At 41.9% G+C, this 16,999-nt stretch overlaps 1 protein-coding gene across 6 annotated transcripts in view; it reads left to right on the top strand.

Annotated features, from left to right (window-relative positions):
* SEMA6A (semaphorin 6A) overlaps nt 1-11,566 on the top strand; it is a 118,371-nt gene extending 106,805 nt beyond the window's left edge. For all 6 annotated transcript variants that reach the window (XM_027709394.1, XM_027709396.1, XM_027709397.1 and 3 more), the window contains one exon: nt 7,470-11,566. In XM_027709394.1, coding sequence (XP_027565195.1) covers nt 7,470-8,659 — 1,190 coding nt within the window. In that variant the 3' untranslated portion in view covers nt 8,660-11,566. The remainder of the gene's footprint in view (nt 1-7,469) is intronic.
* Nucleotides 11,567-16,999: the final 5,433 nt, after the last annotated feature.

The following is a 16,999-nucleotide window of genomic DNA, read 5'->3' on the forward strand; positions in this document are numbered from 1 at the left end:
CCCTGACTTTGTTACATTTCTGATCACAAATCAGAGTGGGGAATTTTGTTGAAAAGTGAAGCAGGAAAAGAAGTAAATAATTAAGTCTCCATGTCTTGCCTTATCTATCCTCCTTTATTGAAGATTTTTGTGTTGATATTCATTATTCTTATTCAGCTCTGCTCATGCCATATATTCTTTAGAATGATGAACTCTATTCCTTTGTGATTATTGCATCCTAATTACATTTCTGCCCTTGGAATTTCTTTCCTATTAGAATTAGTTGGAGAAGAGCATGCCCAGAATAGCTTCATCAGCATTTTCATACAGTAATGTTTTCAGCCCTGTGCACATCTTGCTTTTTAACTTGTTTGGTTTTTTAGCATATATACTGTCCTGGCCCTTAATACTTTTGTTAAGAAAAGCCTTACTTTTTGTTAAGAAGCAGCCTCACCTTCCAGCTTATGATAATCTAGTATACAGGTGATCTATATCATTGTATAACCTCTGGTCTTTTCTGTCTTATTTTTACCCAGAGACATGACACAAGTCTGCTTCTTTTCCAGAACTTTAGAAAAAGTGTATGTATTATTGACATAAAATGTAATGTCTCCTTGCTTTTTCCCCAGCTACCTTTAGTGAACAAGCTAGATCAATGCTCTTCATGTGATTCATCGAAGCACTAGCTCATTTTAGAATTGAATCACTATGAAGGTTTGGAAATATTTTTCTAAATGTCCTCTTACCAACCAGGCAGCCAAAACAGTTTACCTTACCTACCAGCTCTGCGGAAGAAGGAATGAATTATGTATAGCAGAACAATGCAATACCATATCAAGTCTTCTCTCTCATTAGATGAGTAAGAAGAGGTGATTTTGCACATTCCAGACTGTTACAGTACCGGGTATACTGACCAAGAAAATGAATGGTGAGGTTCGGAGATGCAGACAAAAAGACACAGGATGAAATTACAGAAAGTTAGTGGAGGAGGAAGGATCAGGTTGTCTGTGAGAATCAGAATGGCCATGAAAAGGGGAGAATATCAGGTGACTAGACTGGCTCTTTTAGTAGCTAGAAATAATAATGCATCACTTGTAGGAAGACCTTGAACTTGTAAGCCCAGCTGTGACTTGTAAGGAAGAGAGCTTGACTTAAATGGAAGACTTCAGGGAGGTCAGTAAATGTCAGCATGTTTGTGGCATTAGTGACATGTAAGGTCTGATCCTTGAAGGTGCAAATATTTAATGTCATCTGCATCTTTGTAACATTTTCAGTTCTACTGTTATCATCTTTACCACCACACATCTCCTGAGTATCATGTTAATACAGGTAACTCTGTCAACACTATCCCTTTCCAAAGAATAGCTTGTTGTTATCCCTAGTGATGTCTCACTACAGAAAACAGTCAGGAGTATGGATGAGCCGTTCAGACCACATAAAATGAAGTAAGCAATGTATTTTCACTTTTGAAAATGATACATTGCAAACAGGAAAGTGCTAGACATATGTGGCAGTTTGAGCCACGTTAGAAATCTAAAAAATCCAATTTTCAGGCTCTTCCACCCCCTCCCACAATTTATGCCAACACCAAAGAGAAACTTTCAGGCCAGAGGCTTCTATAGGGGAAGGGGGAAGTATATACATTTATTTACACAAATAAATACCATACGAGCTAAAAACAACTATATATATATTACATCTCTATCAATCAGTCCTTTCAAGCCCCTCCTTTAAGTTTAGTCCAGGAAAGAGCCTTTTCAAGGCTGGAAAGTAACCAGTCCCTCTGTGGGAGTGTTCTGGGCCTGAACGCTCCCCCCTCACCAAGTTCCAGTTGTTTGTTGCAGTCTCTCCTCCTCATGAAGTCCAGGAAGATAGCTCTGAGTCCTTGCTCTCCTGCTGCTGTGTGATCTCTCTCTCTCTCTCATACCTTGGTTCGTAGGCTGCTGCAGTGTGGTTCTGCTCATCAAGTGTCCACGTCCTGGCATGTGGATTTCTCCTCAGGTTTTTGGTTGTCCTGCGTGGCAGAGACATCCTCCGGGCCCCCCTCTCTCTCTCTCTCTCTGGGCGGGGTCCGTCTCCAATTTCGCTTGGGACTCTTTCTCCCGAGCGCCGGGCCTACCTCCACAGCCCGTCCACTTGGCTCAGCTTCAATGCTGAGCCTCTCCTCCACTTTCCAGCGGAGGGAAAGGAAAAGCCCCCCTCCACAGCTTAGCTGTAGAAAAGGAGGGGGAAGAGGCTTGGCTGCAAAAGCCTGGCTCTCTTCTCTTACCTCAAGTCAGGTTCAGGAGGTGCTGTGAGTCTCTTCCCTCACTGCACACACTCAAAATGCTGCCTCTAACTCTGCTCTGGGCTAGGCAGAGCTGGGGGGGCCGCAGGGCTCCCCTCTCCCCCCCCCGGAGGGGAGAGAGGGAGCCCAGCCACCCCCTGGCCTTCCACACCTACACGCAGCAGACACCAACAGCAGAACTTGCCAACAGTTTCCGGTGGGCTGTGTATATATGATTTTGAGCAGAAGCGAACAACATGAGTGGTGATTGGCTCTTCAGGGAACACTGCCCTGGCACCCAATCACCTCTGAGTCCCCCTCTTCTCGAGGGGGGGCCAATCTCAAACCATGACAACATAACACTTTAAAAGTATTTAATTTAGAATAATAGTTTTATTATTAAATAAGATAAAAATAATGTGGTGATAATGATATCAAACATATTTTACAGTCCCATTCCATTGTATTTTATGCAGCCAGGCCAGTCTCTTTTGCAGTACATGATGTATTAGAAGTATGTCAGATAACATATAGCTGTAAGATTTTTTAATAGCAAGTATTTCTTCAAAAGTGAGAGTTTGAATACTTTACTTAACTTTCAAAAATGTAATCCCTACATTTTTCTGATTACTTTCTCCATTCATTTTAATTCCTTGAATAATGAGTGCAAATGAATGATGCTGGACTGAGCTGTGGGGTCTGTGTTGTTCTTTAAGAACTACGGGATAGATAAAAACACATGCAGTGCAGTTTGTAAAGTAGCATGAACACTGTCCTATGTGTTTGCTTCAAACTGGCTTGTTTGGGATCACACACCTGCTTATTCATCCCTATCTGTGAAGGCAGTTACTACTCATGTTAGGGGCTTGAGATATTGATAGACAATAACCACAATTATCAGCCCATTTTGTATTAAATTCCAACCCCTCACCCCCCACCCGCCCTGTGGTCATGACAGTAGGATGCTGAACATTTTTCCTACTTTTTCATTACTTAATTTTATCTATTCCATAAACACTAATGCAGGGTCAAATCTCACCCATTCTATTTTATTTACATTGAAGTTAGTAGGATTGCTTGCGTAACTAAAGGGACACAGATGTGATCCCTGATAAAAAATAAATTATATCATTAACCTGGCGTTGCGTCCAGAGAAGATCAGCCTGCCTAGAGCAAAACCACTAATGTTAAATATCCTGTAGTATAGAAAACATAATAAACAGCAGGAAGGTTTGAGTTCCAGCGGAACTAGCTGGAATCAGGCTGTTTTAAGACCATCATAAATTTATGCAGATAAAACACCTGCAGCATGCACAATCTCATTCCAGCTACCCCTCCCATGAACACAAATGGTTATTCAGTCTGGACTATGTGGTAATTTTGTAACGTGAATGCTAATGATTTGATATCTATTGGTAACCTAAAACTGAAGATTTCATGTTGCTTTTGTATGCAGTGATGCATGTTTCTGTTTAAGGCTGTCCCTTGCAGAGTAGGACTTAGCCTAAAGCAGAAGGCTGAGAGTGTAGAACTTGAAGTTTGTCTTAGCCAGTAGGAAATGTCAGGCATGAACATGAGTTTTAAGCTATTTCATTGCATCCTATCACCAGATACCTGAGAGAGAGGACAGCACTTTTCCTCTCCCCTCTCCATCATGAGGAAGTTGTACACAGTCATGTGGTTGACCCTGAGACTAGCTCAGTTGATTAGAACATGGTACTAATGGTCATGGGTTTGAGTCCTGTATGGGCCATTCACTTAAGAGCTGGACTCAATGATCTTTGTGGGTCCCTTTCAACTCAGAATATTTTGTGATTCTGAAGTCTCCTCTTCTCTAAGCTGAACAAATCAAATATCTTCATTCACTCCTCATAAGTGATGCCTGTGGTCTTTTCACTCCTTTGGACACATTCCAATATTTTTATACAGTTGGCCCTTTTACCTACCAGGACATGTTGTTGACTCATGTCGAATTTACCATCAACCAAAACTGCCATTTCCCTTCCCACAGGGCTGCACTTCAGCCTCTTGTTCACAGTCTATACTGTAAAGTCTTTAATAACAGGATATTAGAATAACGGCATCAAAGAATCATTTAGGTTGGAAAAACCTCTCAGATCATTGAGTGCTGCCATTAACCTAGCACCACCATGGTCTCTGTTAAACCATGTCCTCAAGTGGCATGTGACAGCAGTGACACACACTTTTCAAACAATTCCAGGGATGATAATTCCACCACTTGTCTGGGCAGCTTGTTCCAATGACTGACCACCCTTTCAGTGAAGAGTAGTAAGTTACTAAGATATGACTTTTCCCTCTATGAACCCATGCTGGCTTTGACTGCAGGTGCTTGCACCATTAGGTAGGCACTTGTTGCGAAATACTCTGAAATTGTTGGGATAAATAAAACTCTCTAACACCATCATTTTAGCATTAGAAAGCAAGGCATTACCTTAATTCTGGCCAGAGATGTCTGTGTAAGACTAACAGAGTTCAATCAGTCCCACATAGACCCCAATACATAATTTTTCTACCCATTTATACATTTTTAGCAAACAAATTAATTTTCCTTGGTTCTTAATTACATAATTCTCTTTCATTAGTTAGTATTCTACTTTCTATTAGTTATTAATTTTTTGCTTTTTATAATAATTAGGTCACATCTTTAGTCTTTTTAGCATCTTTGCCTTGGAAAGGACTTTCCATCACATATATTGAGTCTTTGTTAGCCTTCTTCTTTATCTGCTGATTTCTGCAAAAAGTCCTTGCAGTTCATAAATCTTGGGTTCCAGATGTCCAGCTTCAACAATACATCTTTCTCTCTCCTCAGCTTTGTTCACTGAAGCGTATCAAGGTTAACCTTTAACAAAACTTAGTTTCAGTACTTTTCCCAAGCTATGTTCCCACAAAAGTAGCTTATGACAACTTCTTGCTAAATGCTGGCTTGAAGTGATTTAAGACCTAACACAACATCTATGATTAATTAATACAAGTAATCAAAAGGTTAATTAAAGCTATTAAAAATTAGAAATTTATATCATTTCCAACACACTGAGCAGGAATTTTGAGTCTTTTTCCTGCAAAAAACATTGGACTTAAGTGCCCAAAGGGGCATGTCTGAGAAGTTTGTATATGAAAGGTGTCCATGAAATTAGGCTTTTTAAGTATCTGTACCTATAACTGATTCTCCAGTTAATGACTGCAGTTTTACAAGTGTAAATAAATTTGGTCTCAAAATGCTGCAGGGTCTAGCACGTAAATATCAGCAGGTGAAAGTCCACAGGAGACCAACACATTTGCAGTGAAATATTGTTTTTGCTGATTGCACTGTAACCACTAGTCTGGGCTTCTACATACAGCAATTTTGTGCATGGATTTAAATTACAGAGCTAGGTTTTGCTGCTGCTTGTAAAGCGCTGATGACAAAGAATAGAAAAATCTGCCTCTTAAGAAGCTGCTGGGCTTTAAAAGAGGGTTCTCTTAGAAATGCTTAATTTGAAGATTGTTTCTAATTATATATTGTTTTCTGAGATTTACTTTCCTGCCCTTACATTTTTACTATTAAGATATTTATGCAGATAGCGGATCTTATTTTCTTAAGTGATCATCCACTCTTGATAATTATTCACCTTGTGAAATCATAATCCTCTATATTGTCATAGCACAATAATGTCTATGGCAACCAGCTGTGATGTCTCATGCACGTGCTTACGATTTCAAGAGCTTCGCTTTTAAATATAAAGTTCCTGTCTTGAAAGCAAATATCCCTTGTCCACCTAAATGCTGCAATTAATTTGGGACAGAAAAATAGGAACAATACTATATCGAGCTAGAATGTATATAGATCAATATATATATAGAACAATACTATATCTACCTGTGGGGTAGAGGCAGCTTTTCAATGCTCTTTTAACATACTTTGCTGAGGAGCATTTTGGTTCTAATTCTGGGCTGCAAATACGTTCTGTACCAAATACCTGAAAAGACATTATTTTAGAAGAAGTTGATTTATAACATGAAAGTTTTGTATCTTCATGAAGTCTCAGGAGAGCCTTGGAGGTATATTTTCTGTCTTGCTGTCTCTGCTGTAATAAGGACAAGTATTAAATTTCCTTAGAGCATGTGGAGTTTTAAGTGCCCTGGCACTTAGGTCCTCTCTGGAGGAAGAGGTGGGAGAAATGTTCCTTCAGTTGTTTGTCAGACTGTGGCTGCTCTGTGTTAAGCAGTAAGAACAAAACCAGAAATGAAAAAAAGCAAACTGTAGGCTTTGTGATTGTGTTTCATTAGTGCTGCTGGCTTCGTGCCCAACTATATCAGAAAAAAAAATACTTACTTCAGAAATTCAGGGTATTCATTAATGCTGTGTTAGGGACTTCAAATGGAGGAGATACACTCTGCCAAAGACGACTTCTCAGACAGCAGGTGCTCAGAGGGCCAAGTAAGATTTGATAATGACCTGACCACAGCACAGGACCACAAGATGAGGCACTCAGATGAGAAAGCATAGGCTTCAGCACAGAGGTCAACCTATTCATATGTTCAGAAAGGAGACAGCTTTTAAAATTAAAATAGCAAGGACAGTCATCTAGCAGGCTCAATAAATTTCAACACTGTGCTCTATCGTTCATAGTTACTTAAGCACCCTCCTGAAGCTCAGGCATGTGACACTGACTTAAAAAACATATGACAAAGATAACAGAAGGAAGAGCAGAGAACGAAGCCTTAAACAATGTGGGGTGCACCTCTCTGGTGAGATTCTATCTCCTCTCCTCCTTTTAGAGGTTTTTCAATGTGAATGGCTTACCATAGTAAAAATAAGAGGGTATTAGACGAGGAGATATCAGAAAGAGGGAGGCGAGGAATGAGCCGTATGTCAGAGGAGCAGAGCTAATAGCTCTGATCTGCTGAAGTTAGTGTGAGTTGCCCAGGGCCAGGATTTCAAACCAATTGCACTTGCCCTCTCCCTTCCCAAACTTTATAGTCTCCAGCTCCAGATCTGAAAGCTGTATTGAAAACTCAAGGCTGCACATGCAAGATGTGACTGACAGGTACAGTATGTCTCCAAATTTGGGCTACCTGATAAACAAAATCACCTTGCAAAACAAAAACTAACCTCCCAGAAGCATGGCTTTAAATGAAGTAGTTAATGATAAGTCACTTCCCCCACCTCCCTGCTCCTCCTTTGTCCATAATTTGTTTAACCACTGTATGCTGTTTATTGCAGGAGTGATTCGAGAGAGTTACCTGAAGGGACATGATCAGCTGGTGCCAGTCACCCTGTTGGCCATTGCTGTTATTCTTGCTTTTGTCATGGGGGCTGTGTTTTCGGGAATCGTAGTGTACTGCATTTGCGACCATCGCCGCAGAGACATGGCTGTTGTGCAGAGGAAGGAGAAGGAGCTGACCCACTCCCGACGTGGCTCCATGAGCAGCGTTACCAAGCTCAGTGGCCTCTTTGGGGATGCTCAGTCCAAGGAGCCAAAGCCTGAAGCTATCCTCACGCCTCTGATGCACAATGGCAAGCTGGCTACCCCAGGCAGCACTGCCAAGATGCTAATCAAAGCTGACCAGCACCATCTGGACCTAGCTGCCCTGCCAACCCCTGAGTCCACCCCAACCCTGCAACAGAAGAGAAAGCCCAGCCGAGGCAGCAGGGAATGGGAGAGAAACCAGAACCTCATCAATGCCTGCACAAAAGATATCCCCCCGATGGCCTCACCAGTGATCCCAACTGACCTGCCGCTCAGGGCTTCTCCCAGCCACATCCCCAGTGTTGTGGTCCTGCCCATAGCCCAGCAAGGCTACCAGCATGAGTACGTTGACCAGCCAAAAATGAGCGATGGGGCTCAGATGTCTGCGGAGGACCAGAATGCCACTCTTGAGTACAAAACTATCAAGGACCACCTCAGTAGCAAAAGCCCCAGCCATGGGGTTAACCTGGTGGAAAATCTTGACAGCATGCCACCAAAAGTACCCCAGCGGGAAGCTTCCCTCGGGCCCCCAGGGGCCTCACTGTCACAGAGTGGCCTGAGCAAGCGACTGGAGATGCACTCTTCTGCTTACAACGTGGACTACAAGAGAAGCTACCCTACAAACTCACTCACAAGAAGTCACCAGGCATCGACTCTCAAAAGAAACAACACTAACTCCTCCAACTCGTCCCACCTCTCCCGCAATCAGAGCTTTGGCCGGGGTGACAACCCACCACCAGCCCCGCAGCGAGTGGACTCAATACAAGTCCATGCTGCTCAGGCACAGGCTGTGACTGTATCTCGGCAGCCAAGTCTCACCACCTACAACTCACTGACGAGGTCAGGTTTGAAACGCACGCCCTCGCTAAAGCCAGACGTACCTCCCAAACCTTCCTTTGCTCCTCTTTCCACATCCATGAAGCCGAATGATGCATGTACATAATCAGAGTGGGGGGGGAGTGGGGCAAGGACAGCAATTAAGCAGAAGTTGCCCTTGAAAGCCAGTGTTCTGCAACTGTCATCACTCGCTCCTCTGAGAAGATGGTGGTTGCAAGCTGAAAATGTGTTGGATTTCTGCTCTCTGGGAAAAGTGGAATATTTTTTTAAACCCGAGCCATATGACCCATGGTTGAAGGTTTCAATTGCAGGACTCACCCCCACAACCTGCCAGTTCTTTGCTCAAAAGACTAACTCTCCATCACAAACACTGAGCCAAAAGCACACAGGTGAAAGATGACTGTGACATTTCACCCCCTAGCCCCAACTGCACAGCGCATTCCTGAACTGGGAAAGAGTGCTCTGAAAAGCAAAACAAATGTAAAAAACAAACAAACGGGGGGGAAAAAAAAGAAGGAAAAAAAAGAAAAAATCAATTGATAAAGCTAACTCTGACTTAACAATGGCAGAAGTTTACTACTTGCAGGTACTGTGAAATGATGCCCATCAGTGTTACACCCATTCGGTCACAACAGTTAAATGCCGGGTTGGGCAAACTATGTCATAGATTTCCTCTACTCTTCTCTTTTAATAAATAACACTTGACTGTTAACACAAGTAACTCCTCTTATTTATTGTTCAACTTTTGTTTTTCCTGAAGAACTGACCTGCATATCATCCTGTGAGCAGCTTTTCAGAGAAGTACCTTGAAAGTTATACCTATTTAACGTGAATCTCATTAACTGGAGTAATTAGAACTCTTTTATTTTTCCAAGAAATTCACTGAGTTAGATAAGTTGGAGCTGGAATTCTGAACTTTGTGCCTGGACTGCCTGGTTAGCTGAAAAAAAAAGGGGATATCTATTTAAGTCTCTCAGCTAATTAGCTGGCTGGGCCTCTGACCTAAGACAGCAACAGATACTGCGAGTTCATAACTTCTAAAGCAACTGCAAGAGAAACTTAAAAGCTGCACATCTGTGCACCATTGCTATCAACATGGCTTTGTCAGTGGCTAATACTTTCTGTGAAGGCACCAGCTTGTGATGTGCCATCTCATTTCACCTTGCATGTGAGACGGCAAACAAAATCCTCAAACAGTGTGAACTAGCTAATATGCCGGCTGTTACCATGCATAAATTATGGTCTTATCACACGGGTTTTTCGTGGGAATATATCTGTGAATAGCCTGTTTTCTTCCACATGTAAATTTGTGCCTTACACCCTCAGTTGTGTATATTTGTGAGCTGTAGTATGTAAAACCTTTTTCTTTTTCCCCTTTGAGTAATGCAAATATTTATTGATCCTTCCTCCTCCACCAAGCCCCTTCAAAAACTGGAGTAAAGACATTGAAAGAAGAACGTGGTGGTTATTGTCATAACCCCACATCCCTAAAGAAACTAGGCTAGCACCATACCCTCCACTGCAGTTTGACTTTCTAGCTGTGCCAAGTCCTCTCTCAAAACCACCCACAAGTGGTGATGCTCCCAATGCACCATGCTGGGGGTTCTGCCTTGCCCCACCTCCCGCTCCCCTTTTACAGCACAGAGATCATTCTCACTGGGCAGCAGGGAAATGACTGATGATGTCCACGGAGCTGGTATGTCCCCTGGCCAGGGACGAGCACTGGTGAGAGGGGCCAAGCCCTGCTGAAAGCCCAGCCGCACATCCTGCTGCCTGCAGGGCACATGGAGCTAGGACAGGCAGGCAGGCTCCTGCTGTAGCTACCTGCTGCTCCAGAAGGATGCTGCATATACTTCTTTGGGGAAAAATGCGGGGTTTTTTTCCTTTGTTTCTTTTGTGTGACTGTGCATGTAGCTAGTGTGGGAGTGTGTGCGCGCCCAGGTGTGTGCGTGTGTGCGTGTGTGCGCGCAGGTGTGTAAGTTCCTTTCCAGTCTTTCAGTTTATGCAAAAACGTAGTTGTGTTTTTAATCTGTTACAATAACTGTGTCAACATACTGTAGAAAAATGATGGGGATCGCTTCTAAGCTTTTTATATATATATATATATATATATCTCTCTCTCTCTACTGAACAGTATGTTCGAGTAAGGTGGTTGTTTCTGTTCCAATTTGTTTTTTAAAATTTTATACTTCCATTTGTTTTTCAGGGTTTTGGTTTTGTTTCTGAATGATTGAAAAGACCGATTTTAAGTCCGTTAGTTTATAGATGGTATATATAAAGTCTGGATAGTCTACACTAAAGTGTGTAACAAGGGTGCTTGCATGTTCTTTCATTTCATCATGGCTTCTTTTATGAAACAGTTTTGTTCACCCGTAGTGAACTATGCAGACTGGAGTAGATAGATCTGTATCCAAAGCAATGTTGTTGTTTTAATAAAAACAAACAGAAAACCCTTGGAAACAGTAGGTAGCAAGGTAATTTTTTTTTAAAAGAACCAACTCACAACCTTTTTACCAAGCTCCAAACCCCTGAAGCACCAAACACGCAGGTTCCCTTGATATTATCCCTCAAAGCATTCTCCCAAAACATAGAGATGAATAATCACGGCAACAGCTTGTGCAGCGATCTGCCTTTGCAGTGTACACCACAGTTAATGGGTTGACCTTCAAACGTGCATTTCGTACTCGGTGGGTCTTCTGTTTTCATCCTTTCCCACCCCCAGTTCCTTTCCACCCTCTGTTTTGAGGGGTTCATGAACCTATGTGTGCCTTTGCTTTCCACCCTTGCTATACACTGGTAGATGCAACAAATTCAGACTCTCATTTGTTGTAAAGTTGTAAAGTATTGTGATGTCACCAGTTTCCCTTCATTTCCACTTCCCCCTAACATATGATTCACAACTTAATGTCGGTTGTAAAAAAAAAAGGCAAGAAAGAAAAACAAAAAAGGAGGAGAAATGGGAAATAAAAGCTCTTGATTACATATGGTAATAAAACCAGACTGTTTTACTTTGTTTCTTGTTTCCAGCTTCTGTTGTTTCTATGATGATTTATCCTTTTCCTTTAAAAATACAAACAAATGCAATGCTGATCATTTAGGTTATAGTGAGAAAGAAATTTGTTACTTTCTGCCTCTTAAAGAAGATGAACTTGAATGTAGTGGTGCTGATAATTAAAAATTGAATCACACATTTGCTCTCCCTCTATTCATATTTTGCATTTTCTTTTTATAAGCTTGTTCATTGTCAAATATATATGGCAGACTTAATAGTTTGAAAGATCAAGCCTGGGATTTAAGCACCAAAATAGATCATCATACAGATGTGACTCCATCTCCAGACTTTACATATTAATAACGGAGGAGCCTGTATTTTCTTTTAGCTGCATAAATCTGTTGTGCTTCATAGGGCTGATTTAAAGGATGATGCCTGAGACTAATTCTGCAAGAAAATAGTAGAAAACAGATAACAACAAAAGAGTGTAAAATCACCCTAGTCCTGGGAGTCACTAAAACATAGCTGCATTTTCCACATTTATTTTGCATAAATGGGGATCACTTATGCACAACCATTACCAACAGTACAGAGAAACGCTTGGTTATGTTTGTTACTGGACTTAGTGGGTTTGTTTTGTGAGAGGAATAGGCAATGTGAGAGTGTGATCCCTTATAAACAAGGGATCTAAACTAGTAATCTACCCTTTCTCAGGTCATGTTTGGGCTTTTCTGCCCTGCCAGTACACCCTATTCTGGATCTAGAGCCCTCCTGATATGTGCCACATATGTGACATGCAAATGCAGAGCATTACAAATACCATTTTTCAGTGCCTTGCCCACATACTTACCTGTTTTTTTCTCAGTTCAGTCACACAGTGCTCCATGCTCTGCTGCATTTGACCTGCACACTCCCAGAGCTGCAGTAAATGGGAAAGTGAAAGCTCTCTGGGTGCTTAGGGACCTGTATCATTTTCAGTCCTGCAGCCAATCCTTTGTCTATAAATGTTTGAAATGCTTCCTATGAGCAACACCTGCAGAAGCTATTCAAAGATTAATATACCTCTATTTTAACATTAAAATAAATATTCCTCTATAAACAATTGCAGGCTACTGCCTGGGGGACAGGCCCAGGAATGCCTCTAGTAGTGGTGCTGGATGACTCCTTTTGCATAGCTCCTCCATGTCTTGCCTGGAAAAGGAAGGTCCATTTAAAGCATGGGCATGGGTCCATTTAAAGGAGAGAGGGCAAGAAGGTGCCCTGATGCACAAGCCATTTGGGATAACTGCTCTGCTTATGTGTCCAAAACCTGCTGCCAAAGGGAAAGTGTGAACCTAGCCCCTTAAAGAATTATTCCCTCGCAACACCTCCCCGAAGGTACACTTCTGAGATGCCATGAACAACAGTCTCTGACAGAGACTTGTCTTACTTTCTGCTGTGCAGGAATGACCAGGAGAGGAACTGAAGGAACCACTGCCCTGGTGGGGTCTTGGCAGCCAAGCAGAGTGCAGGCACCCACAGCAGCACCCTGCTAAGTAATAGTTCTTCCACTGAGCACCCACAGCTCCCCACCCCAAAAGAGACAGTGCCTTCAGCCTGCAGTATGCTGGCTTTTGACAGGGGAGGAGACCACTGAGCTACATGCTGTCTATTTGAATCATGAGATCTGTCCCCTACAGGGACTGCTAGTGCCACACTGAAGAAGCTCCCTGGGGCCGAACAGGGCAAACAAGAAACCCAAGAGAAAGCAAGGATGCTTTGAGCACTTCTGTCAAGTTAGTGTCATCTTATTCATCGCATTAATGGTACTCATGTTGACCTCATTTAGCATGTCATCAACGATGCATGGAAGTTCCTTTCCAATCAGCATAATTTGCATACGTGTTTTTATACAAAATGGAACACAGCTGAATGACTCAAAACAATAGGCCTCTGTAAATAAATCCTGGTCCACCGCCCTGTTCTTCCCCTCTCCCTCCAACAAATATATATTTTCAAACTACCCAAGAGTATAATTTCAAAGATAACTGCAACTCGTGCCCCACTGTAGCTTCTACAGCAGGGAATATTTTGCATCTGAAAGCTCCTCATGTGAAAAACAATTAGGCGATCAGGAAAAGCATGCACAGTTCAGTGCATTTTACTGCCAGCAGGATGGCAGTACACAGGGCTGGTTTAGCATGAAAGGGGGTGCCAGAATGAAGTGCTTTAAGAGTAATGCATCGACACTAAGAGCAACACAGTGATGGCCAGAGCAATTTCTGAGATGCAATTTCATATCATTCTTCTGCCATGGAATTTGCAATATTACTCTGTGTTCTCTCCCAGGGCTGGGCATGGATTCTTGCTTCCTGATGTTTGCTGATAAAGCTTGTTTAAAGCAACATTGAGGATCTCAAGTGGTAGTCTTATCCACCCAACTGAGGTGGATGATGATGCACTGAGGAAGGATCAAGCAAACCTAATCCATTCTTGATGGCTGATTGTCTAACTTCTCCTTTTAAACATATTTTACCCCGAGAAGAAGTGAAAGTCACCCAAGGGATTAACATCAGGCATTTCAGAGAGTCTAAAAAATAATAAGCTAAGAAAGTGGGCTGGACTGGCTTAGTTAAAGCCAGTTTTTAATTTATCCAATTAAAGTTAATTTCCCAGAAGTATGGCACCTGCTTCAATGAACAAGTGTTAGAGAGACACACTGTGTGTGTAATATTCATATGCTTCCTGCTGATGCATGTGTCTGCTAATGAGTCTCTAAGTAGTCTTTTTATTACTTTTTTTCCCTTCTTTTGAATAGTGGAGATACTTTTCAGAATGAGTGCTAAGTCCACCTTCACATGCCTTGTTCAGGAGAACAATGATGTATTAGACTTCTTTGTATGAACAGAAACAGGTAAATAGTCATCTATCCCCTGACTGTAATTTAAACAGTGTAAGTCAGTAGGGAAACGCTATAATTGGAGTCAGAGTAAGTGAGGTGAAAATTGCTAGGTGGCAGTACCATCTGCATCTTGTTTTAATTAGTCAAGTTTATTGTCAGAATATAAAACTTTCTGCTATTCAAGTCCCTGGCTTATTTCAGCCATCAGTCCTAAGTGATTGCCACATGTCTAGGTAAGCACAACTACTGATCAGCAAAGGAGAATTATCCTCTCCAGTGATCTGGCTAACAGTTACCATGTCTAGGAGTAGGGACAAAAATATGACTAACCAAGATCATTGTCACATCTGCTTAGTGTTCCATGACAAACTCTATTAAGGCTAACAGAACCACTGTTAATTCAATTAGATTAGTGTTTTCCTTTGCTGGCCATGATGCATTTGGAAGACCAGCAACTGTATGCAGTCCGTGGCTGGCAGTCCACTGAGAGGAATAATAGCATAATAAATAATATATTAAGACAAAGACAAATCTACCATGCTGCAGTCAGAGCACATCAGCCTTATAGATGAATCTTGTAATATCACAAGGAGGTGGGGGAGGAAAAAAGTAGCTATGACAGGAAATTATAGCAACTGTAAATGACAGGGACTACAGGAGGGAACAAAACTCATTAGGTCAGCTCTTTCCACAAAGTGCAGGGGAAGCACAGGACAGCCTGCTGGCAGCGGTGGAGGCCCTGTGAGCCCTCGCATTCATCCTCCTTAAAATGAAATAGCAGACATCGAGTGCTGCATTTAAAGGAAGATGATAAATAACGAAAAAGAACTGGCAAAGAGCTCAGTGGAAACTCTTATCTTTCTCTGGCCTGCAAGCCCTGCCCTTGTATTCAGGACTTCCACACCTGTCTACAGAGCAGGACTGAGGTGGTTGCACCCTCCAGAGCAATCAGGCTGCACAGAAAAACCCCCTACAAGCATAAGCTAGGAAACTGCCCTGTTTTGGGGAAGCACCTTGCACAGCCAAGGGACTCAGCCTGCAGGAGTGAAAGCCACAGATAGTTCAGCGCAGATGAGTCCTTTGTTCCGGCCTTCTGGATTTGGGCAGGTCGCACCCACAAGCACATGGGCACCGCAACACCAGGGAGTCGGAGCAATGATTGCGGAAATCCTGTTCCACCTCTTCTGTGTTCAAAGGGAAACAAAGCAAAATGTACTTTTGCTTCAGCCAACATGCTAGTAAAAAGGTGCTGATAAGAGCTTCCCAAAGCACTTTCCAAGAGCTTCACAAAGCAAAAAAAACCCTTTGGGTTTTTTTTTTTGGTGTTGTGGGGTTTTTTTCTTTTTCTATACTGCCTTGCTGGTAGAGAAAGAGATTCCATGTCAGAAGGAAAAAAAGAAAACTAGAATATTCTCTGACTTTTAGAAATTATGACATAAACTTATTAATTCTCAACAAATACAGTCTAAAGTATTCAGACTGCTGATAAAGATATTGCTTCTGATAGTGCAGCAAACTACAGATTAAGCTTTTATTAAATGCATAATTGTCTGTGAAACAACCTCCTTATGAGATATGGTGGTTCAAACAATTTTACAAAGAGCAGGAGACAAAGAGTTCCTTTTACACTAAAATGGTTTCCTAGGAAACACTGCAAAGTGTAACATGATATCTCTTCGTGCAAGTTCAAGGACTTGTGTGTGTGTGTGTTTCTCCTGACCCTCTTTTTTTTTTTCTTGGTGTGGTGTATGGTATCACTGGCCAATTTTACCTTTTGATAGTATCACAAGAACAGAATAAGCCTGTACTACAGCAACCCACAATCTGAGGGACATTTTCCTCTTTGATAATCAAATCTCTAAACAGAAAAGAAAAATGTTGATAGAAACCAAGTCTTTTCATCTGTAGCACTGTGGTTTCAGAGTAAGGAAAAAACTGAAAATGCTCAGAGACAAATTTCAGGTTCCAGACAGTCCTGACCCAGTGTATTTTGTCATATGTGTGTAGCCTATATTAGACAACATAACTTGGTACTATTAAAGCAGAAATTAACAGCCTTCAGTGCTAATCAGAGATCTAGACATGTGTGGTACAGGAAGATCAGACACATGTCCAGATCCTCCTCTTAATTAAAGGCTAATAATCTGCCCATTTGAGACAAGCACTTTGCCCTTCCATATGTGCAAGCAGTGTGTCCCCAAAAATGCAAAATTCCTAACTGCGTCGATTCAGCTGTTTATGCTAACAAGAGGTAACTGTCTGAATATACCTGACTGCATGCCCTTTCATTAGTCATACTACTCTCATAGATGCTAACAGTGGCATAGCATAAGGTGCACTTCCTACACATGTTAAAGACTGCAGAAATATTGATATATAAAACCCTTTTCCCCAGACGTGACTATTCTCAAGACCTCAATATGCTGAAGTTCCTACCTAGACAATACATGACCCCATGCAGTGCTGTAAGGTGTCTATCATCCTCCCAGCTGCATCCTGGGCACTCAGATCCACGCAATTCTGCTCAGCACTATGTCCAATTACAAAAGCATGTTGGCCCAAGTGCAGAAGCA

The sequence above is a fragment of the Neopelma chrysocephalum genome, unplaced genomic scaffold, assembly GCF_003984885.1.
Source record: "Neopelma chrysocephalum unplaced genomic scaffold, ASM398488v2 Primary Assembly neopelma1_96778, whole genome shotgun sequence".
In the NCBI taxonomy this organism is placed as follows: domain Eukaryota; kingdom Metazoa; phylum Chordata; class Aves; order Passeriformes; family Pipridae; genus Neopelma; species Neopelma chrysocephalum.